General features: G+C 41.1%; 1 protein-coding gene across 2 annotated transcripts; it reads right to left on the reverse strand.

Annotated features, from left to right (window-relative positions):
• Positions 1-456: 456 nt before the first annotated feature.
• LOC119744765 (RE1-silencing transcription factor-like) lies at positions 457-23,751 on the reverse strand. 2 transcript variants are annotated; one of them, XM_038220894.1, is made up of 3 exons: positions 23,636-23,751; positions 17,393-20,470; positions 457-1,084 (listed from the first exon to the last, which is right to left on the reverse strand). In XM_038220894.1, the coding sequence occupies exon 2, from the start codon at positions 20,463-20,465 to the stop codon at positions 17,439-17,441; it is 3,027 nt and encodes a 1,008-aa protein (XP_038076822.1). In that variant the 5' UTR covers positions 20,466-20,470; positions 23,636-23,751; the 3' UTR covers positions 457-1,084; positions 17,393-17,438. The 2 variants fall into 2 exon arrangements, with proteins under 2 accessions (XP_038076822.1, XP_038076812.1); XM_038220884.1 differs by having other exon boundaries at positions 23,617-23,751.
• Between the last annotated feature and the right edge of the window lie 300 nt (positions 23,752-24,051).

Consider the following 24,051-nt stretch of genomic DNA (forward strand, 5'->3'; position numbering starts at 1 on the left):
GTACACCCAAAAGAAATACATTGTACTCGCATAAATGGTGAGGAATACTTTAAAAAATCCTGGTTCCAGACCCAGATCCGGATCACTTCCAAAATCTAATCGATTTGTACTTGTACCAATGACAACCCCTAAAAAAAAAGGTGTTCATGCCAATCTGTCCATAACATTTTTAGTTATCGTGTTAACAGACAAACCAACCAACTAACCAACCAACAAAATCCAATGAAAACATAACCTCCTTGGTGGAGGTAATAAGAATTTTTAGATAGATGCAGACAAGCCAACAATAGGCTTTACACAAAAAATATGCTTGTTCTAAGGAGTTTTGATACAAACATCGTTAAAATGGACATAACCACACCTGCAACTTAAGGTATAGTGGGGTAGCTTACATTTGTAATATAAAGACAATAAAGGTAAACCACAAAACTATCCTGTCAGAGAAAGACAATGAGAGACAATACAGGGCAAAATGAAGTTTAGAAACAGCTGTTATATTGTTTTAATTCTTTGATAAATGTCACTTCTTTAAATGGACCTATCACATTTTAGAAATAACTCTTCCATTAGACAGTATAACCGACTGACAGACAGAAACGACATCTATTTCCAAACTGTTGCAAGGACAGTTAATGGAAACACAAGATGCGTACACTCAAACAGCAGAAGTCTCAAAGCATACGAGAGGGAATCAAACCAGCTGGTAAGGATTTCTCCTTAAAATTAGTACAGAGCAAAGCACCAACAGGCCTGAACAAGAATATGCAAAAACGAGGGAAGTGGAAAACAAGATAGTTATGGTTCTTCAGCTGTGAAATTGCCTCTGCCCTCCATGTCAGGAACCCTGATGTCCCAACATCAGTTAATGTCATCGGGGCATCACCGAGCACCCCTCGGACAATTTTTTTTTTGTTCTTCTTCTTTTGCCGTCTTCCGTTTCATCAGCTGATGAGTTGTAGGTAAGATCGTGATTCTCCTGCAAGGATGGGCCCCGCTCATCCGCATCATCCAATCGTCAAAATCGGGTTCCACTTTTGTGGAGCCTGCCTCTCCGACAGAGTGTGAACTGCCTTTGTTAGCGGCACTGTTGGAGCGCACAGGGGTTGAGCACGAGAAGCAAAGAGAGAGAGGACAGAAAAGGAAAAAAAAAAATTAGGGAGGGGGAGGGGTTGAGTTTATCAAAATGCATAAAAAAGTTAACTCCAACCGGAAGATAATGCAACGAAGATGGCCTGACTTCACGCTGTGACAATTGCGCCGTGTGGTTTCCTCACGCCTTGTTTGCTCGCGAGATTTGTGATGGCTTCTCGTCACTCTAGGACAGGAGGACCGTGAAGGGAACAAAAATGATGTAAGGTCAGGGTAGACATGCATTAACAAGTACTAACTGGTGTTTTCTGCATGTGTAACCTTTGAAGAAAAAAATAACACCCAGAAATTTTGGTTTGTGGATGTGGACTTGGCTGGACACGTACATATGTGAGGCATGCAAACGTATGTGAAAAGGTACTGAGTGAGATTTTGGTCTGGTAAGACAGAATATAGTTACCGGTAAATGTCCATTAAGTATTTTTTCTCTAAACCTTCTTGAATCTCTCAAATTCCTGCAGCGACGGAAACCAAAGTTGCACATAACTTGCCTTGGACTCTAATTTTTAGGTACATGTACCTTCGAACAACTTTCAAAACCCTCTCCACTCTGAAGGAAGCCAATGGATCATTCTACATTATACTTAAACTTTCGAGTAATGTTCAGTAGCCTGGCTCTACCTTCCTCACTCCTGCAAAATCCTTGAAAAACCTCCCAGTGGAGTCTGAATGATCTGAGAGGTTGGGAGAATAGCCAAATGCTTTAAGGTGGAGTTAAGGTGGCCTCAGGTCGACCCGTGATTTGCTTGCGCCACGATGAACCGTAGGGTAGCAAGCAGAAAAATAATGCTCAAGTCACAAAACTGAGAAATCGTGTGATTCTCTTGAAACAAGCGACATCCCGACGCAAAATAATTGCAACCATGCTCATGTCACCCAAGACGCGACGATATACCACGATTCCACAGCATCAGACAGTAATATGACTTCTTTAACAATAAGGGAATAATTATGTGCTTGGCCAGTTCGGCTTGAGCCATTATCAGCGCACATTCCCCTGATACGGTCTTAAATGTACTTGTATTCCCATTCACAAATACCTTTGAGTCAAAAAGTCGACACAAGTCAAAAATTATACATTTCCAATTAACGATTTTATTGAACACTTTTACTTCACTGTTTTTTAAACACCCCTCTAGCTATGATATGGTATATTCTCTCGCGAGTAGTAGTAAACAATCTCCTTATATGGTGATTGACACGCGCATGGTGCGTACTGCATTATGTTGCGCAGAACGCGGAGCACCAGTGTTGTGTGCTGATTGGCTACGCAATGAAAAAGGATGAACTTGATGCGTGCAGGACGCGTGACGACGTCGCGACATCATCGTAGAAGTTGAAATGTTTCTACTCTTGCGACTGTTGATTTTTTAGAGCACCGACTAATTCCTATGGTCTAATATTGCAGTTACACTTGGGTTGCAAAAACTATCGGCGACTGAAATGTTCCCGACGGTCGGTCGTAACTCAGGCGCAGCTTGATCATGAAAAGTCAGTCGTCGACTGATCTGTGTCGTCGCAAGGTCAACCTGAGGCCGGCTTTAGATGGCAATGGTTTTATATCGCTTGGATACGCATGAGTAAACCTTTTGTGCATTCACTGTTGCTGTAACAAACACGTACCAAGTGGTACAACCCATGGCGGCCGGGTAGCAGCGAGGTAACGTGTGAAGACGGCTATATGGCACCGTCCATGCACCCGGGCCGTACCGCTACCTTGAGAGTACAGAAAACAAAACGGAATGGGACGTGATATGATATGCAAAAAGTATGCAAATTAGACGCATGCGCAACAGTATTTGCAAAACTGGTCTTCGAATGCAAAGCTGTAATACTTGCAAAGCTGTAATACTTGAGTTGTTTGAATACAATATGGCCGAGTAAAGTGTCCACCAACCAACCAACATAAGCAGCTCAAGCCCACAGCGTGTTTCACACCGCCGTGGGAAAAAAACACCCTGTCCCTCTGAGATACCGTATCCATACCTGCAATGCATAAGGTCTGTAACCATGACCCTCCTTGGGTTACCTCTCTGCCCCTTGCTTAATCCAACAGAATCAACCGACAGCAATACACCATTTCAGAGTTCTAAGGCCTACTGATTACCAACAAAATCCGAGGAACTCTGTGTCCAGGTGTTCCATCAATGGTTACGAAACGAGAATTTGAAAAAACTCTAGAACGAAATGCTTCCATATGGCTGGGGTTCACATGGAGATGCTACAGGTTTGTGCACAATCACAATAACATTATTCTTTGGTAGCGATGTGCACTGACGGGTAGTACGAGAACCGGGTATTCGATTGAAAAAAAAACCACGGGTATCTGGCCAGGTATCCGTTAAAGAAACCCAACCCCAAAGCCCCAATAGCTTTATGTTGATACATGTACATATGTCACTTTCGCTTTGTTGTTCCAAGCAGCCTGGTTTTCATTTTGAAAATTCCTCACAAATGACATTCGAAACGTTTCTATTTCATTGCCTGAGAAGTTACTATTAAAGTAATTTTAAAAGTTGGTAACGGGTACCCGATCTGTAAATCTGGAACCAGTTCATCACATGAGCATTCGGGTATTTGAGTACCCAGTTTCGATGCACAGCCCTATTCTTGGGTACTTCGCATCATATACAGTGTACCAGTACATGTACCGGTACGTGCAAACCCATACACACATGCCGTGTTTACCGCACACAGAGCTGGCCGGCCACACAGCGCCCTCTACAGTTCATGGACAGACTCAATTATTATGAATAAAAGGTCGTTAAATCTATTAATACCGAAAACGTAAACTAACGGTAAATCTTAAAATTTAACAAAACAATTCAGATAGAATGTAATTTAAGGGAGCAGAAAGCCCTTTTTTTCCGTCCTTATTTATAAAAGTGCCTCGCTCAAATAAAAAAGTAAAACATTAATAGCTCGGTAATTCTATTCACAAGTAAAAACTTTGTCAGTTGATTGTTTTGAATGCATGGCTTGAATGTGATTAATTTAAATCTGTAGCATATTAATACTTGCTTAAATTATTGCGTACATGAACCGGTACTTACTCTAACTGGTACCTTGAGCACAGATCCTTTCAATAAAGTACAGGCACAATCATAGGACACCATTGGAACAATTTAGAAAAAAGATCCTAACAATGTAACTTAAACTGTTCTGTTTTCCTGTTGTTTAAACAGGGAGCACTGCCCGCAATATAAAAGTGGCACACAATTTTTTCCAGAATACGACCATTATCATATGACCGTCAAAAAAAAAAGGAAAAAAGGGGGAGTGAAAAAAATGATACGAAAAACAACGGACACACACTTGCCACTATGAAAGGGGATACACTGGCCGCTTTTCAGCTAAAATATTATACAGTAGGATGGATATATATGCACGCGGTGGGAGGAAACTAAATCCTCTCGGAGGCATCTGATAACACGATCTCCTGACCTAATGACATACATGCCATAACCTTACCACTATCCGGTGTCATACATTCACACTGATATGAAATCTATTGGCGAGTGCATCTTTCATCCCGTTCTCCGAACCCAACCCCCCCCCCCCCCACTCCCTTTCGAAGAAAAAAAAATGCACCTGAACATAAATTGATTTTTTGAACTGCTGAAGTAAGTTTGCTTGAGTCTAGTGTCTTCCAGTTTTGATTCTCATCCAATATATTGATCGTTTCATCCAATCCGAATATGGCGCCCCAGGTATTAAAACTCACTAAAAAAAAGTATCGGGTGGGAGGTTGGATGTTATTGGACTCTAGGGGGCACTGTTCAAACACGTACGTATACATATGAGAATACATGTATTAGCAATTGTCCTGCTGAATTTAGGTGAAATGGGTGGTGGATGATCAATATCTTCGAGCTATTATGTGGTGGGAAATAATATTGTGATTATTATTTTTGGTAAAAAATAAATACACATTGGTAAAAAATGGTGAAAAATTTGGAACTTTTTTGGGGGGGGGGGGGGGTGGAGGGGGGAGGGTGTACACTCCCAGTACACAGGCCTGCAACTCAGTTAAAATTCAAAACCAAACTGTTCTTGTTTTAACATTTTTTCCAATTAAAGGCATATAGTATCATAAATTAAAGGCATATGGTATCATAAATTTGCTTTGCATGAATTTTGTTCCTTTCTAATACTTACATCACTCAAAATCCAAAGAAGACTGTTCAAAACCTACAGTCACCTGTTGAAATTTCAGCTCAGCGGATGTGACACTTTTCGAGAAGACACTGAAAACCATACACAACCTTTGATCACGAAACAAGATTTCATTGATAATACTCTCTGTTTCCAAAACTTCAGTCAATTGACTGGTCTAAATGCAGCAGTACCAGTGCGATCTTTATTCCAAGTAAGTTTTTTCTTATAATAATTGATAATAATTTGGTAGGTAGCTTTTGGGATAACTGCAAATGCTTCTTCCGGATGCCTTTAATATGGTCCTTTTCCCCTCATTATCGATACATGTATTCATCATAAATAAATAAATAAATACATTTAGCTATATTGATTTTCCCCCCAACTTTATGCACCATGCAGGTGTCACTGACTCCAGACCACAGTAGATTCTTTTCTCGCTGGGATATTAAAATTGAAATGATTTAGTGACTTAGAGTTTGTACAACTGGGAATAATCCACATGCCATGTTCAAGTAGAAGGTGATATTTTAACAGGTGTTTGGGTGTTTTTCCTTGGTTTGGCTTGATTTGTCAACGTAGTTGTCTATGGCATTAAATCTCAATTTAGAATACAAATGTACAAGACTCCCCCCCCCCCCAGCAAGGCTGTAAAAAGTTTCTTTTAAGCACCAGAAATAGTTCAGTGCTTTACAATTTTAACTGCAAAACTCAACATTAAAACAATACTATTCATAAATTGAAACAACGTTCCTTTGTAAACACTCCTAATTCAATGACATTTTGGTTCTTTTGAAATTAAAATTTAATTTCAACTTTCATAACTTTCATATATATCTGAACATTATTTAACATAAAAACTGAAATTTCTGAAATAAAAACGTGTTTCACAGTTTCATATCCTATATATCCTGATATATCCTGTCCTGATATTCCCAGTACATGTATGTGTCTCATTCGCAAGGTCTTTTCATGAGCCAACACACAGACAAGTATGCATATACAACCTTACTGGTCACAAGTTCTAAGAGGCCGGAGCTGATTGGTTGAGCGAAAGATTCCCGCTGGCCAATGGGAGTGTCTGTACCGATACTATTAGCATCTCATTTGAATAGCATCATCTCATTTTCACACACCAGTTCACCACACTGAGCAAGTCTGACCAGTAGGTGGCGCTGTAATATAGTAGCAGTTTTATGAGTTTTCAACACAACTAAATGTACAAGAAAAATAATGGTGTTTTGAGAAAGGACCTAGACTTCTTATTATTAAATAGCCCTTGTCCCCGCCCCACCAGAAAATAAATAAATAAATAGTGAACATGATTTTCCGAATTTTTTAACAAAAACATAAAAAACACCCTAACAAATTTCAAATTCTAAAAATTGTCCTGAAACTGAAAGCCTGTCTGGACTTAATTTTATCTTTGCTAAAATTGTCAATTTCTTCTACTACATGTATGTGAAAGCATTCCATGTGTCGTGCCCCACAGTCATGATTTTTTTTGCACTTACATATACGGTACTTGGGCAGAAAACAGTATGAATTTAATACAAACTATAAACAATTACATAGGAAAAGTGTACTGTCGTCTGTTTTTATGATCTATGTTCTATTTTTGGTCATGATCACATGATATGACATCACTTCCTCTGTCATTAATAGTTCAACAACATTTTTGGGAAAAGTGCAACCAACTTTGCAAATGTTTATGACACATACACAAATAAACATGAGTAATAATACATGCAGGATGCACCGGTATTTACATGTACCGGTACATGCATACCTGTACATGCGTGCCATGTAACAACTTTTTATCTTCAGCAAAAGCATGCAAAAAATTGACAAATTGCACAATTGGGTTTTTCTTTATATTTCTTTCGTTTACTTGACAGATTTGTCTTTTTTACAAGATCTTAAAAATAAAGGTAAATTCTTGGGAAAAATTCAAGCAACCCAATATAATGCATAGCTGCCAGTAATGTAAAATGCATAGCTAATAATAAAAAAATATTGTGAGTCATGTTGAGCATAGTGAAGTATTCAAATTAAAATTTACGTACCAGAAACGCTCTTTGGTTCATTTCGTAAAAATTCCTCGACAAACAAGATGCAATTCAGCCAAACCATGCAATTTCTAGTGGACCCAAAATCCCTAAAGCTAGTCCTCCATAGTCTTAATGTTTGTCAAAATGTTTATCAAAGCATTGGCATAGTGTTTGCATGTGTCAAATTATCATTCATAGAAGCAGCGTCACCCACAGCAATGGCCAGCTGGAATAACGGAATAATCAAAACTGGGGGAGAGAAAAAAACTTTGTTGAGACTTGGGAGTTTGAGTTAAGGCATGCTCGAATTGACAACAAAAACAGCCGTTTGCCACCGGGCAAGTGAAGAAAAATTATTTTGAAGAAGCTTCTGTTTTCTTGGGAGAAAGGGGGAGAAGGAAAAAAATGGGGTGGATTGAGGCAAATGTGGCTTGTGATAACACGTTGGGCAGAGTTTATGTTGGGACGGCTGCAAGGCGGTGGTAAAAAAAAAAAAAATGACGCGTGATTCAAAACGCATTATTGCCCCTCCGGCTCATTACCGATTGGCACGAGCAGACAGGTGGGATCGCAGACAAAATGACGCAGCCAAAAATTGACAGAAAAATTATCGCGCAAGCAGCCCGATCGTTACTTGGGGGAAAGGAGGAAGGTGGGGGGGATATTGGCAAGCAAGAGAAAAGAAAAGTGAAGTGAAGAGAAAAGAAAAGTGCGGCTGTCCATGCACACAAACATTAGATCCATAGTGCGTAATCCCTTTCTCGCGGGCAATGGAAATAGCAACATGATTTTTATCATCATGGGAGAATTGATTGAGCCGGAGCATTGCTTGCACTTGAGCTGATCTCGACTAATACATGCCGGACCTCTCCATCAGAAAATATGGCTGGAGGCAAGCCGAGTGTTACAGTGCAAGGAGGAGAGACTTATCGCTCCACATCAGCGCTCCCTTCTCACGAAAGAGAGGAGAGATTGGGGGGGGGGGGTGAGAGAGAAGAGGAAAGAGGAATAACTGAAGGGAACAAAAATCCATCAGTCATAAAAGTCATGCGATGATGGCTGTTGGAGGTCATAGATGTGTGAATGATCAACACACCGGGCTGTTGAAAATAAGGAAAAAAATGACTAGTATAAAATGCTAAGATGCTGCGAAGGCCGTCACAAAAAAAGGACATTTGAACCTGACAGGATGAAAGGTACTTTTGCCACGCTTTGTTTATTCTTCTTCATTTTTTTTTTCCAGTGACTTGCAGCAGTGCTTAAGATACTGCTACGGAAGTAGGATACAGGTCATTACAAAGACATAAACACTGCTTGGTACAACTCCTGGGAAAGAAATAAAGCTGAATTTATGTTGTTTCTCTGAAAATGGCATCTTGAAAGTACTTTGTATATCCACGAACACAACAAAAATTCCCAAACCTTGAAGTTGCTCTATCTGTACCCTTCAGAATTTTCAATTTTCAATTTTGACTGTTTTATGTAAAATGGAAAAACTTTTGGTTTTGTTTTCTAGTTAGGACTTTCTCAACCCTCTGAAAATATGCTTTTCTTCTGTGTTGCTTCTGCACCAAAAATGCACAAAGGAAATGATTTCACAGGATGCTTCAGACTTTTATTCACTCGTAGTCAAGTAAGGTATTTCATAATAATTTGGTAGTTTTGTTTTGTTGATGTTTGCACATGTTGTATATTACCTTAAGTTTCAGTGAACCTTCCCATACAGTGTGCATACATTTTTTACTGATCTGTCCACCCATAAAACAAAACAAACAAAATCCAAGGCCCCATATGAAGGCCACTCTGTGTTTTTCACAACTAGCCAATACTGGACCTCCAAGCTACAGATATTACTAGGCTGAAAAAAAAATATGACAAGAATCACTGCCCAGACTCAAAACTGCATAAACAAATGCGCCCCCATAAATTACCAAATCTTTAAACCGAGTGACCTTCCCCAGACCACAGAGATATTGCATTATTGCCAGGGACCACCCAAGACCTGCGTGGGACAAAATCCCACGGGATCACGATCATGTTCACAAAATATATCATTCCACCATTCATCATGTATTATTAATGACATCTTGACATCAGACACCTTGTACGTATGCTAGTCCTTGGAAAGGCCTACTATTCATTATTTGTCAAAGGAGTACTTAATTATTTTCGTAGTTACTGCATACATGTGCACATGTTTTTAAAAGTCATATGGCAACCTAAAGTATATTCAAGTACAGTAGGCATCATCTGAAAATAATCAATGTTATTAAATGTAATAAATTGCAGCAATTATATGCTTTAATACACATGTAGGTGTGATATGAGACGCAAGATTACCTTTTTTTTGGGGGGGGGGTTTCCAAGACATACTGAAGACTGTATGCATTTACATACATGTGTAACCAAACAGCCCGTGTCTTTGACTAACAAATGCCAACTTGACCCAGTTAACAACATTTGTGATCGGACGCTCATTTGCGAGACAGAGATGTGAAATGCCAGGTGTGGCAAGTGACAGAGATGTCCACGCTCACAGAATCGCATCACGGGGTTTATAACGACTGCACATGTACGTGCTGCTACTCTTGACAGCGTGTCAAAGAAGAGAACCAAGCACATGTATGTATTTACATTTGGCCACCTGCTTTACACCAGAATATTGTGTGGCTGAGGGAGGAAGGGGAGGGGTTTGAGTAGAAGTAGGGGGGGGGGGTTACAATGCTTAAGACTGCAAGGGTTAAGACCAGTTTCTTAAGGCAATCACAAGTCAAGTCACAATTCAGGTTACAAACAACACCAGATGAACAACGGTGAAGAAACTCTTCCATCACAATTTACCTGAATAGCTTGTGACTTGAATGGGGACTTGATGATTTGTGATGGACTTGTGATGACCTGACAACTATGGGTGCATATCATGGCTCTGCTTGTACCACCAGGGATGTCGTCCAGTCCATCACAAGTCCCTGCAAGTCCATCACAAGTCCTCCAGTCCCAACTCAACTCACAAGCTGTTCAAGTCAGCTTTCACGATGACATTCCTTTGTGACTATTCTTCCACTGTTACATTGTACTTGTGAATGGACTTGTGATTTACTTGTGACTGGACTGGTGACGGACTTGTGACAGACTGGACTACTGGTACATCCCTGCTTTACCACAGAATGATCAGTTCACCATTCCGTATTGACAGTGCTAGCAAATAAATTCTGTGCCAACTTTTGTAAGCACAGAATCCTATAGCTACAGGATATACGCATATGTGCATTTGAGCCAAAATTCCTCAAAAAACCTTGAAATATGCTAACCGTAAGCATGGAATATTCTACTACAGTAAGTAAGTAGTAAAGTCCGTCACAAGCCAATGGGACCCATCAGGCAGGCGCAGCGTTTATCTCCCGTTTCGGTTGCATGAAACGACTGAGAATATTTCTGTTCCCCCTGGATGGGATGCTAGTCCATCAGGTTACTCCCCAGCTAATGCCAGTACCCATTTATATACTCCTTGGTGGAGAGAGGCAAGTGGGGGTTAAGTGGCTTGCCCAAGGACACAACATATGTCAGCAGCTGGATTCGAACTCCTGGCCCTCTGATCATGAGTCGCGAACCCTTACCACTATAGGCCACACTCCCCATTTTCTGCTACAGTAAGCTGGGATTTGTAGCTAATAGCAGAGCCAAGAAATTGGTCCCTGAACTTCTTGTCACCAAATTCTGAAGAACCCCCCCCCCAAAAAAAAAAAATATATATACCCCAAAAATAATTCCCAAACCAAAAAAAACATCCCAACAAACCAAAAAAACAAGATTATTATCTAACTTCAGGCACCCCAGCCAACCAACCTTGTTCAAAGCCAATGTTGAACTTTGCGATTTGACATTTACACAGCACAGCACTAAAATTCCAGTTGAGTTTATGACTTTCAATTTCCAGCAATCTTCATCATGTCAAATCTCTCCACCTCACATTGTTGTGTGTCATTCCAAAATACCGCTCAGAGCGTGCGGGCAAATTAAATTAGATAAATAAGTGGGGGGAAGAGAAAAAAAAAACCTCCAACAACTCACTGGATACATGAAATATTGATTTTGACCCTGGGCAAATCTGTTGGCATTGTAAAATAAAATGCAATATTCATATTGGCCTGCAGAGGGAATTTAATATTCATCCATCACGATAATGACTTTGAAATTTGCGAACCTGAGGAGGACAAAAAAAAAACTGTGACATTTGTCGGATAGCCATCAAGAAGGAGTAATCTATGAATATTTGTGATATCCACTCAAATTAAAATTTATCCAACTAGACATGTCCATTTTTATTTATTTAGTATTATTATTATTTTTTTTATTTCACGTCTCTTGGGAAATTAAGCCGGATATTAATCCTGGTGGATGCAGTAAGTTAGCAACCCACGTAATCTTGGACGAGACATCAAAATGTTCATGATTTAGTGTCAGTCAGCAAATATTTGCAGTGGATGGTACTCGGTACTCGTTGAATCATATTTCTCCTGAATACATTGAGCCTGTTCCTTCCTCAAATGTATACAATTTATATCAATGTATGTATACATTGTGAATAGTCATTCTGGGCTACAGAAAGAAACAGATTACCTGGCAAAATAGTACAGATGATTAAATATCAACCCCCTTCACCAAACAAACGAAGAAAGAAAAAAAATAACAGAAAAACATAAACTACTACTAAATAAAACAAAATGAAGCGCACAATTCTACAACTAAAATGACATTTCAGTAAAAAAAAAAAATGACAAACTAAATATCAAATATGCTAAATTTGTTCTAAAAATTTACCATTTTGTACAAATCTATCATTTATGACCCTTATCAAAACAAGCGCGAGTGCACAATAAGCTCAGGCCCGGTTCTGGAATGTCTCGCTTCATATGCAAAATAGACGGCACGCATGCGCATCGATCGAGACAAAGGGGCGTGTTCCTAAAACTTTCGCAAAAAGTGCTTTTACTGACAACGACATTGCATTTGGTCATTGTTTGGTCAGTTGGTAGTTAAATTTTATTGGAAACTTAGGGGGGCCTGTTTTTGGTCAATTTTCCGGAGAAAGACCGACTGACCGACAGACCAACTGACCACCAAGTGACATGTAGAAGCTCCTGCCCGAGATTAAAAAAATTAACTCCAGAACAATGACAGAGACACGTATAAGGAAGACAATTATTTAAGACTGTTTCCTTTAAGTCTCCTAGCCTCCCTTAGTAGTGTTGCCGAGAATGATCGAGAGTTTAATAAAAAGTAAAAAAAAAAAAAAAGCACTACACAGAACAACCCAAGACTATTCATATACACACTTCGTAATGGAGCCATATTGACAATGGATCAATTTGCAAAATAAGAAAATATACAGTTCTGCAGATATTTTTTTTCCAGGGATTCTCTTCAATGAAAGGAGCAAAATGAATCCAGACATGCCGTCCAGAAAAAAAACCAAGAAACTTGGGGCATGCATGGATAGTCACAGACAAAAGCCCCTATGAAATGGGCAGGGAGATTGTTTACAGTTAGGAAAAATGTAGTTAAAATGATTGGGTGGTATATGTCCTGGCAACTTATCTGGGGGAAAAATAAACTGAAACTTGTCCTGGTGCGCCAAGTTGCAGCATAACTTCTAAAATTGCTTTCTGGGGATTGAGGGTAACTATGCAAACGACTGTATCGTTTTCTTGGTGGAGCAATCTGAGAAAACGGGGCCAATGAATTCAGGCCCTGGCTTGTCATTACCAGGGAACGCAATACAATTGTGCAAATTTATACAAGGAGAGCGGCCGATATTCACAACGATTTTTTGCGGTTAGTATTTTTTTTTCGTGCGTCTTGGTCGGAGAGGGATGATGGTTGGCGATTGTTGGTGTTCTGTTTTTTTTCCCTCTGCCTTTTTTGGGGGGTTGGTTTCGGATATCATGGCAAATTATGATGGAGTGGTTTGAGCAAATGAACCAAATCTAGCCGTCTGTGTGCACTGGTGTTGGTTACATTGACAGGGCTGGACAACAAACTGACAACTTATGAGCACATATATACAAAAATGTAACTTAAGCATTCCAACAAAGATGCTGCTGGTTTTCTGAAATGAAGGGGGGGGGGGGCCTGTCACTCCTCCCCCCCCCCCAAAAAAGAAATCTTCAGATAACCAGGATTGAAATGAATCCCAACAGTTTCTGCCTCGACACCGTCATGGAATCCTACTCAACCAAGACAAATAATGGCCTTGCCATGAAATGGAGCCCAGAAATCTGATTTTCTGGATATAAACAAAAGCCCCTATCAATAACCCAGGAGACATCCTAGGCTTAATAACTGCATAGTATACATGTAGGCACCCAACCTCACGGAAGAGAGTCCCATTCATTGTGTACATAAATGCACAGTCGGGACTAAGACTTTATGTTTGTTATAACCAGAATTTTGTATTAACAGAGTTTGTACTAACGAGATTCAACTGTACTCACTCATTTAACTTACGATAAAATCCACTGCATTTGATGGAAATAAATGGAGCAAATAAACAGAAAATGGAAAATCATTTACAAAACAGACACAGCTCTTATCTGGTGAACTACCTTATACACTCTTATCAAAGGACAATGTACATAACACCACAATGTAATTCGTTTTTGTACATCCGCCGAGATATATATCGTAATGCTAGGTACTGATAAAGTCAAAGTGCAAGTGATACTATGCTAGTTAACAAAAAATACAGTGGCCAGAGTGACCTAAAATGACAGGAAACTAACAAAATGATAGTTCAAGCTTTCCTGTTGAAAATCCTGTGCAAACTTCCCTTGTTAAATCCGGAAACATATTTCACAACTGTATGGCCATACATAAAATGCATCTTTATTACAACATCCAGAAAAGATTTGTACTACTCTCCTGGTAAAACGATGAATTCACTCTTCACTGGAGAAAGCTACATGCTTGCATATTTAAGAATTAATTGTCAAACTTTTGTTTGAAAGATGTCAAAATGAAACTTGACTCCTGAAATTGCAAAGTCAACTATATTTTTTTTAATGATCTATAGCCATACTGTGTCATTATATTTTAATCCAACTTGTTTTTATTTTTAAATAAATGTTCCAAGAATTTAATTGTGGCGTTTATTACGACTGCAGTTTTCATTGTTTTATCTTGAAAAATATCACCTGTTTCTTGATTGTGATCTATGCATTTGGTACACATGATTTTTTTTCTTATCTTTTCATCGTATTTTCACACTAGTATGGAATGCACTCAATCTACTTGACCAGACAGTCAACAGTAGCAATCATACAGTGTGAACTAATACAATCAACAGGCATTTGGCCGCCTTTTGAAACCAAACCATAATGGTTAAGGGAAACTGCCTAACTAGTCACCGAGTATTTGGTATTCGGATCAGCACAGATACGGGTAACTGCCTAACTCTGCAGTGCACTGTTGTTAATGGCCACTGTAACTAGCGCCCTCTTGTGGCCTAGTGCAATCATTGTGTTCCACAATGTTGTTTCCTTCAAAATTCACTGATCACAGTCATAAAGTAATCATTGTTCTTAAAGATAATGCACAGAATGCCAAAAAAAAGCTAGCTCACTAAATGAAATATAAAACTGAATAAAATATCAACAATTTTAAGTAAATAACTTGAACCTTTGCACAGTGAAATAAGTACAAAAGTAAGAATTGCAGGATGAAACTGTGGGGAAAAGTCTTTGTGAAGAAATGTTGGTTATATTTTTGGGACATATATATACTCTGTCCATTCTTGATGGACAGAGTATACTCTCCAAAATATTGAGAAACTCCCTCAAAACTTGTTAAATTCCTCCCTTGTTTAATCAGAACCACACTTGTTCACATAAGCTGATTTTCAACAGGTGTCTGTCATCTATTACATGTAGTTTATCAGCCCCACAATTGTAATTTTTCTTTAAATAAGGTTATCTTGATGTGAGTCTGGCCAATCTGGCGAAAGGACATCTAACAGCCGTTGGGTCATTATGTACATTCTGCATACACAGTACTGTCCATTGATCCTCGGCTGTTGGATGTCGTACTCATCATAAATAATCAAGGCGCGTTGTGATTGGCTGTTCTGATCTCGAATGCGATTTTTTCCCCGCATATGATAGGCTATGTCCCTTACCCAGGCGCGGCGCGCTTCACATGTGAACGTTAACGAAAGGAGATTCTTTTGGTCGGGGAACAGTTGTACACACCCGGAGTTGCACCGAAAATACCTCTTTTTATCTGGTTCGACTTGATCGTATTCTCATTTTCAGTGGATCCTTCGCTGCATAAAGGATAAATCTGCTGTCTTAGGTGAGTTTTTGCTTGTAATTTGAACGAACATGGAAAATATCGGCCCCAAAATTGAAAACCACCGTCTACGTCAGGGAAGTAATTCCAGCTCTACTGGCTGATCTCCCCCGCCACGTCATGAGCCTAGTAAGCTGGAAATTTCAAGCTACCCTCACCCTAGTTATTGCAGAATAATGTTCTGCAAACCCGACCGAAACCGGGCAGTTCTGAAACCGACTTTGGGTCGGGTCGAGTCGGGTCAGTTAAGCCATCTTGTAAAAAACCCAAAACAAACCGAAATTAATCGAAACAGTTCGGAAATTCATGTGGTGCAACATTATTGAAGAGTGACTTTTATTGAAGAGCGACCAACGTCAACCCACCGCACAAATGTGCATGTGGTTTGTTGTCTATCAAGCAGTCGATAACGTGTGGGCCCACCAGTAGGCAACGTTGCTGGTCTTTACCATACTGTCATGATTTAATACTGAGAGACAACGTTTAGGCACAAAAAGCAGACACAGTTGACCAAGCCAGATATTCAGGTTTTTTCAGTCGGCTTGGTTTGGTTTTTGCTTGAAATTTTGTCGGGTTGGGTTGGAGTTCAAATCCAATTCAAATCCAATTTGTGGAGTTCAAATCAGTTTTCAGTTCGGATTTGGTTTATATAATGTTTCGGGTCGGTTTGGCCTGGTCAGCCTGACCAGATGTACATTATTGCAGATATAGTAGTGCATTTTTTGAAATTTTATTTCATTTTATGCAAGTTTATCATCAGTGCAGTCTTGCCACACCATAAACGCAGAACTGCTTTGATTAATATGGAAACATGCATTGTCAGCCTGCTTATTACTTGGGTCAATATTGGTCAAGACCCCCATTGGTTTGTACACAGTAGGCCAGGAGGTGAGGAAGAAAATTTTGACCATTGGTGACCTCTTAAGCAAAGGGAAGGTTAACATGCTATTGTTAACTGTTACGAATTCATGCCCCCCCCCCCCCAAAAAAAAAAAAATTAATGAATCGACCATCATCCCACCTATTTTTTTTTTCTGGCTATAAAAATTAAGAGCAAAATTCTTTTTTTTTAAATAACTTATTTAAAAAATTCCACCACTCCACCCTATACATTTGTATTTAACAGTTGTTGATTGCTGTGATGTGGGATATGACGTTTCTGACACCCGAGGGGCGCATAGCAGCCAAGGGGGTTGAAAACGGCATATCCCTCATCACAGCAGTCAACAATTGTTTTATTATATCGTGCCAATAACTCAAAAAGATAAATGGTTGTAACTTAGGCCTACTCTGTGAGAAATAAATTGAATCACTGTGATGTAACCTTTGATAACTGAAGGTTTTGATGTCCTGTCCGACATGAGACTGAGCATTTGACGTTGCAGTTCTCATTGCGCAAAACTAGTGCGCGGGCAGGTTCCACACGCGCGCGCAACGCGCACAATGAACCCAGTGCGATATCACCCCGAGTACGTGTGTGACATGCGTTTTTATAAACCAGGCACGTGGCCGATCTAGACCAATGAAATGACAGTATCCAAGCACACGATATAACAATTATTTTTTTCCAATGTACTGTAATAGGAAGCATAACATGGTTTCCTTGACTTTATGCTGTGATACGATGAGAATCCCAACCCTACATTATTAGCAAACACACACACACATACACAAAATCAGATTTTACTCACCAGATAAACATTGCGCACACAAGACTGCAGACGACCAGGCAGAAATCTAGATAGCACTTGAAGTGGCTGACTGGGCGGTTGGGATGATAGTTCCTTGATTCTTGACCCTGAGCGATGAGATATTAATGTCTGTGATGGCACTGGGTGACATGAGGGTATTGCAGGCTGAGATGGGAGCCAGTTGTGGCACGTGAAGGATGCTCGTTTGAGGAGGTAAAGTTTGATGTCTGATCGGTTCTCCAGGCTGCCGCTGCTGTGGCAGACCCAGCTGTGGAAGGTTGGTTACATGCTGCGTGAGTGCTCTGATGGACATAGGCGGTCCTATCGGGGGAGGCACACCCATGAGTGGAGCTGGCGCCACACCCTGCACAGACATCTGCTGAGGTTGCTTGGTACCCTGCACTTGGTGCTGCGACATGACGTGCAGCTGGCTTCCATGGTTATCAACGTGAGGATGCTGCAAGGGGAACTTGGTCACCGTTTGTAGCATGTTGGTGGGGGGCAACATGCTGGAGGTGGAAAATGTTGTGCATGCCTGTGGCTGAGGCAGACCTGTTTGAAACTGGTTCATATGAGTTAAACCATTTTGCTGTGATGTGGTTGACAGGTGATAAATTTCAGGAATGGTGGATGATGCCGTTGTGCACTGAAGTAAACCACTGAGTAAAGGCATGTTGCTAGCATGCTGTGTTAGTGACTGGTGCATTGATGGCGGTTGAAGAAAGCCCTGTGGGTTTGTTGGGTTGGGCAACCCCTGTGGTTGGGACTTCTGGGTCAAAGTCGGATTACCAACAACATCATGCGAATGGGGAACAGAGAATGGGGTTCTATTGAATTGAGGAAGGAAACCTCTGGGGGCTACACTTAAGCCGACAGGGACCGGCAACTGGGGTGAGGACTGATTCATTGGGGTACGTATCAGCTGTTGATTGGTTGGCTGGATAGGTGGTGGTTGGCACTGTGGGAACTGAAGAAACTGTGGATTCCTCACGGCAGGAAGCTGTCTGAGCACAATCGGCTTGCCTGAGAAGTTGTAGCCAGTACTGGCCGGCTCTGGAGTGATGCTGGAGCTTTCAGTGACAGTTTCGTGGGAAATAACTTCCAGAGTAACCTCGTCACCTTCAATGTGCTCTGGCTGGATGATGGTGATGGAGTGAGATGGAAAGTCAGAGTTACTGTAAGTGTTGATAGAGGGACCATGCTTGGAAGCATTCGGAAGGGAAACAGCTGGGGCAGAAGTATGAAGTAACTGCGTTGAAACCACATTTTGGGTTGGATTTCCAAGTGATTGTTTCTGCATGGAATTTGTAGAATCTGTGCTGGGATCTAGAGCACAAGGAAGAGGTGCTTGAGAGTTTATGACACTCAAGAGCATTTCAATATCGCTGGCACAGGAACTTGCTCTCGGACTCACCTCGCTGAAGATGCTGTTGTTGTTCTGGTTTGGGTTAGCTGTGTGCCTAAATGGGTCAGGTATGGAAGCTGGCACTGTGCATGTTGTCGGTGGCGGGGGAAGCTGCTGCAGCTGCAGCACAGCCAATGCTGCACTTTCAATGGTGGGTGTGTCCTGTTGGTGCTGTCTCATATGACTCATATAGGACTCCTTCCGCATGAAAGAATCTGTGCATTTATCACACACAAATGGCTTCTTGCCATTCAGCTGAACTGTCGATGGTTTGGGGTTTCTCTTCCTTTCCACTTTGCCAGCCTCCGATGGCTTTTTCCGTTTGACCGCTTTCTTTGGCTGCTTTTGTTTTGCAAGATCAGGATGGTGCTTCTTAAGATGACAGGCGACCTGACTGTGATATTTGGCCTTGTAAGAGCAGTGGGGGCACTTTTGAGGTGTCTCCTTGCTGTGCACACGCTTGTGTCTGCGAAAGGCCCTCTTGTTTTGACAGAGGATGTCACAATCCATGCACTTGATTGGGTTCTGTGAGGGATGAGTGCGTTCATGTTGCCGTAATTGTTTCTTGGTGCAGCACGTAAAGTTGCATTCCATGCACTGGAAATTCTTCTCCCTCCAGTGATTGTTCTTCATGTGCGACTTCAGATTACTGTTCAGTGCACTGGCGTAAGGGCACAGGGAACATTTGAACGGCTTTTCACCTGTGTGGATTCGCATGTGACGCCGCAAGTCAGTCTTAATTTTAAACTTGGCAGAGCACTGCTTACAGTGGAACGGCGTGTCCCCTGTGTGGATCCTAAGATGAGTAGTCAGTTGGCTGGAGTTGCGGCTGGCATAAGAGCAGATCTGGCATTTGAAGGGTCTTTCTTTGGTGTGAGTACGCATGTGTTTCTTCAGACTACCACTGTCCCGGCCTGCGTAAGGGCACTCCTCACACTTGAACGGTTTCAGCCCGTTGTGGATGCGAATGTGAAGCTGGAGCTTGTCCTTCCGTGTGAAACGGTGCTGGCAGAAGCTGCAGGTGAAAGGCCTGTCACCCGTGTGTATCCTCTTATGACGGATGATATCTTTCAAGTGTGCGGTTGCAAAGTCACAACCTTCATAGAGGCACTTATAGCATTTTTCACCCTTTGCCTTACTCTTTACTTCAGTGGATTTTTTACCACCAGCAGTGGTGCCTTGAGCACTTTTACAGTTTCCAGTTGTCCCCTTATTTCCTCCAGCTGTAAATGGTGTTAACGCAACACTGCCGGTTTGCGGAAGCCCCGGAATACACAAGGGAGCCGAGTTGTTCAAAATTTGGCCGGTGTGTGCAGAGGTGCTTATGTCGCAGGGCTGGGTGGGAGCGGCATTGCTACATGTAGGTGCTGCTGGTTGAGCAACCTTAGGTGATGTCGCCAAAAGAATGGGTTTTCGCTTTTGTTTTCTGGTTGCGGTGGTGGTGGAAGGGGTGCAGGCAGGCCCACTGGTAGTCGTCACTGGAGTTATCACATCACCAGACTGACGTATGGACACCAATGAGGCTGCTTTTAACACATTGGCTATAACAGGCAAATGAGAGTTCTGCTGGGTCTGGCACCCTGACCTCTTATGACCGAAGAAGGCTTCTATTGATGTAAACTGCGCCTTGCATCTTCCACAGATGTGAACATCATCCATAGGGTCCATATTGACTAAGAGAAAGAGAGAAAAACTACCATGAGGATAAAAGTCACATTTTGATGCCTGATAGTACTGGCAATACTGCAATGTACTGGGTTTTTTTCTGAGTCGATATTGCCAATATGATGACAAAACTGTCAACAAAGTAGAGAATTCTCAATAATGATATGCTAAAGGCGGATAACGTAGGTTAGCAATCTTCTAAATGCTTTGAATATAAACACACAGACTGTTAGTCTTTGACAAATATGCATTCAGGATAACCAGTTGTAGCACTAACATAACATGCAAAGCTTCTCAATGCGATGGCTGTTTGTGCAACCGTAAGTAGGACTTCCAAAGCTACATGTACATCATCATACCTACCTACATGTACCGGTACATGTAGACCAAGTAATGGGGCACTAGAACTCTCTCCCCCCCCCCCCCATTTTTTTTTTACTTTGATTGGTCGTACTTGTACGTTTGTAATCACAAGTACATTTTGAATGATATTAGGGAGTCAGGAACTAGGGCAACTTTTATGGGTGGAAACCAGTTCAAGCTAGTTCCAGACTCCCTTTTACCGTTCGAAATGCACCTGTGTTTACAAACGTGATCCAGTCATCTCCTTATAATAATCGATGCATCGCGCTCGGTAACCGAATCCCAAGTAAACTTCAGTACAACTACATCGATGTCTACTTGTACCTCATGTGTCGTATCCAGTAATTTGTAGGCCATTTTGAGGGTGAAATCTGATGTTTTTGTTGGGCAATGTTGGGTCAAGGACAAAATTGTGTTGCTCGGCATATATGGATTAGCTTGGACCCTACCATCGCCAGACCATGTCTGAATGTTGAAAAGGCAATAAGTTGGGTCCAAGTTACTCGGACTAGTATGTCATCAAGTGCTACGTGTTTCCAATGTCTAATATCTCATATGGTCAGATGGTGTAGGCCTACTTGTTACTCAATACTAGCCCCACTTGTGTGGCCTCGGTATTGCTGCACTGTATGTTCGGCCACACGCCTGGTTTTCCAACCTACTGAGGACTTCAGTCCAAAGCCTGGCGCACCTTTTTTTTTTACATACCACTGCACACTGTTGTATTCTATGATGTCTTTTGCCCTCCGGGTAGATAAGGTAATCTTTCTTCAATTTTTTGAGAAATTTAGACATCTCTCTGGAGTCCTCATGTGCAAGTTTCGGACTAAACTCCTCAGTAGATTGGGAAACCAGACGTGTGGCCTAACGTACAGCGTAGCAATACAGGGCCACACATAGTCCCATAAATGTGACGAAAATACTGGACTACCTCCGTATTTAACGTCACACATCCACCTGTGGTATAAACGCGGAGCGTCCCCGTTGCTAGGGGAGCCGAAAATCAGTTAAAAATCGAAATTATTTTGTCAGAAGAAAAGCAATCCAGCTATTAGTATGACTGCTAAATAGCACAAAACCGTTAAATTCGGTACCTTCAGAGGTCTAGTTATCCAAAAATCATGGTAATTCGTCAAAGAATGCAGACGGTTTTGAAAAAGCATGGCGTCTGTGATATTTACCATACTGTTTCCCAGCAACCCTAATTATAGTCAAAAGGCCAATGGGGTCAGGGAACCAGACAAGAGCTTTAGTCATTTACTGAGCGTGCGTCAACATTGGCAAAGCGCACAGCGGCTGTTGCCTGTCATTCCAAAATCTTTGGCGCTCTGTTAAGTACCCGGATGCAATACGCGGCCGCGGATGAAGAGCGCGCACTTCACTGCAGAGGGCTTCACTGTACCATTTCGCGATGCAAAGCATACAATCTCCCCTCCATCCCAATTGGTCAAGCCGAATGTAGAGTTGACCTGCTGAGGTCACGCGAAGATCAGTGCACGTGCAACGTACCTAAACTAGCAGGAACTGTCCTGCTGTATTCGTCGGATCGGCAACGCGAGGCTGGTGAGTAAAAACTCAGATTTTCCACCCAAAAAATTGTCCTATGATCCTGTCAATCATGTGAAAATATTTAAGAGTTATGGGTCAACAAGCTCAACTTTTTGGTAGATTTGTGTTTCAAAAAGTGGAATTTCAGACAAAGGTATTTCGTTTATCAAAGGGCATTTCCAAAAGCCATAGAGTGCTGACCCCCGAATTAGAAGGCTCTCAAAAGGCTGAATGACAGCAGCCTTCTGATTTCAGAAGTAAATACGGAGGTAGTCCAGTATTTTGGGACTAGGCCACACAAGCATGACAAGTGGGGTTAACTTGTTACTAGCCCCATAAATGTGGCCTAAATACTGGACTGCCTCCGTAAACATAGGCCACACATCCACATGTACAAAAAAACATGTCGACTTTGCCAAATTTTGATTTTCACATTTAGGCTTACTTTGTAGATTTTTTTGCTTTAGAAGCATTCTCACCCTCTATATAGGCTAATCAGAAAGTGCTGCCTTTTTCAGATGTTTAATTTTTGTGAAATTTCATGTTGAAATTTTGATACGCAAACGTGTGCAAATGTATCCGGAAATTTCACGAAAAATGGACATCTGAAAAAGGCAGCACTTTCTGATTAGCCTATATAGAGGGTGAGAATGCTTCTAAAGCAAAAAAAACCGTAAAAAGTAAGCCTAAATGTGAAAATCAAAATTTGGCAAAGTCGACACGTTTTTTGTACATGTGGATGTGTGGCCTATGTTTACGGAGGCAGTCCAGTAAATAGGCCACATTTATGGGGCTAACTTGTTACGTGCATGAGGGCACTATACGATCTACCGGATTCAGAACACAAAAAATGTGGAACCAGTTCACGGCTTTTTAAACAAGTTCAATTTAAGTTCAAACACATCAAACATTGAAAACAAAACAAGCTAAAAATAAAATGGGCCTAAAAAAAAAGTAAAAATAAACTGAGGTTCGCTGATCTCCTATCAACTTTCAAACTGAAGATGATAGATACAGGAGCCAAACCATTTATAAATATACCCATTTATTCGAACTGTTTTTTATTTATTTATTTATTTATTTACTTTATTCGGCCGGGTAGGCCGCCTGTGCGGAATAAAAACTGCTAGCCCATATGTGTCCGAAAACTGGGCAACTATACTTTAAATTATTTGATGAGGTAGGGCTATAACTAGGCCTACACTGAAATCCAATTTCGATTATTTATGAAACAAATACATACGCTGGATTGAAACCTCTACCTGCCCAGAATTCATGGTGTTGACAACACGCAAAGTCTAAACTACTTGCAGTTGCAGAAGGCCTACGCCGAACGAACAGCAACGAGCCATGATTTTTCTTTTACACCGTGTAAGTTACTGCGCATGTCCCTTGACCCAGTTTAATTGTACACAAACACTGCACTCGCCTCGAGGGTGGAGCTCTCTCTAATTTCTACCGAAGTTCCAATTTCTGCTTTTCTGCATGTCTGCCTTTCGGCTACGTTTTAATAAAATTTGGGGTTTTTTTCACTTTCGAAAATAAGAATTAAAACACTAACTACATTTTAAAATAAAAACACCATTTCATCTAGTGACCCAAAGCATGAATTATCAAACTTCTGGAAGTTATTGCGTTTGTGATTCGGCAACCGAACCACATCATCATGGAGCAACGA

The sequence above is a fragment of the Patiria miniata genome, unplaced genomic scaffold, assembly GCF_015706575.1.
Source record: "Patiria miniata isolate m_02_andy unplaced genomic scaffold, ASM1570657v1 HiC_scaffold_12, whole genome shotgun sequence".
NCBI lineage: Eukaryota > Metazoa > Echinodermata > Asteroidea > Valvatida > Asterinidae > Patiria > Patiria miniata.

Bases quoted from the DNA above. Each gene is read 5' to 3' on its own strand.
- LOC119744765 (XM_038220884.1), bottom strand. From the start codon at position 23,650: ATGAATTCTGGGCAGGTAGAGGTTTCAATCCAGC. The intron at 20,471-23,616 runs GTATGTATTTGT...TCTTTCTCTTAG, and splicing joins GGTAGAGGTTTCAATCCAGC to TCAATATGGACCCTATGGAT.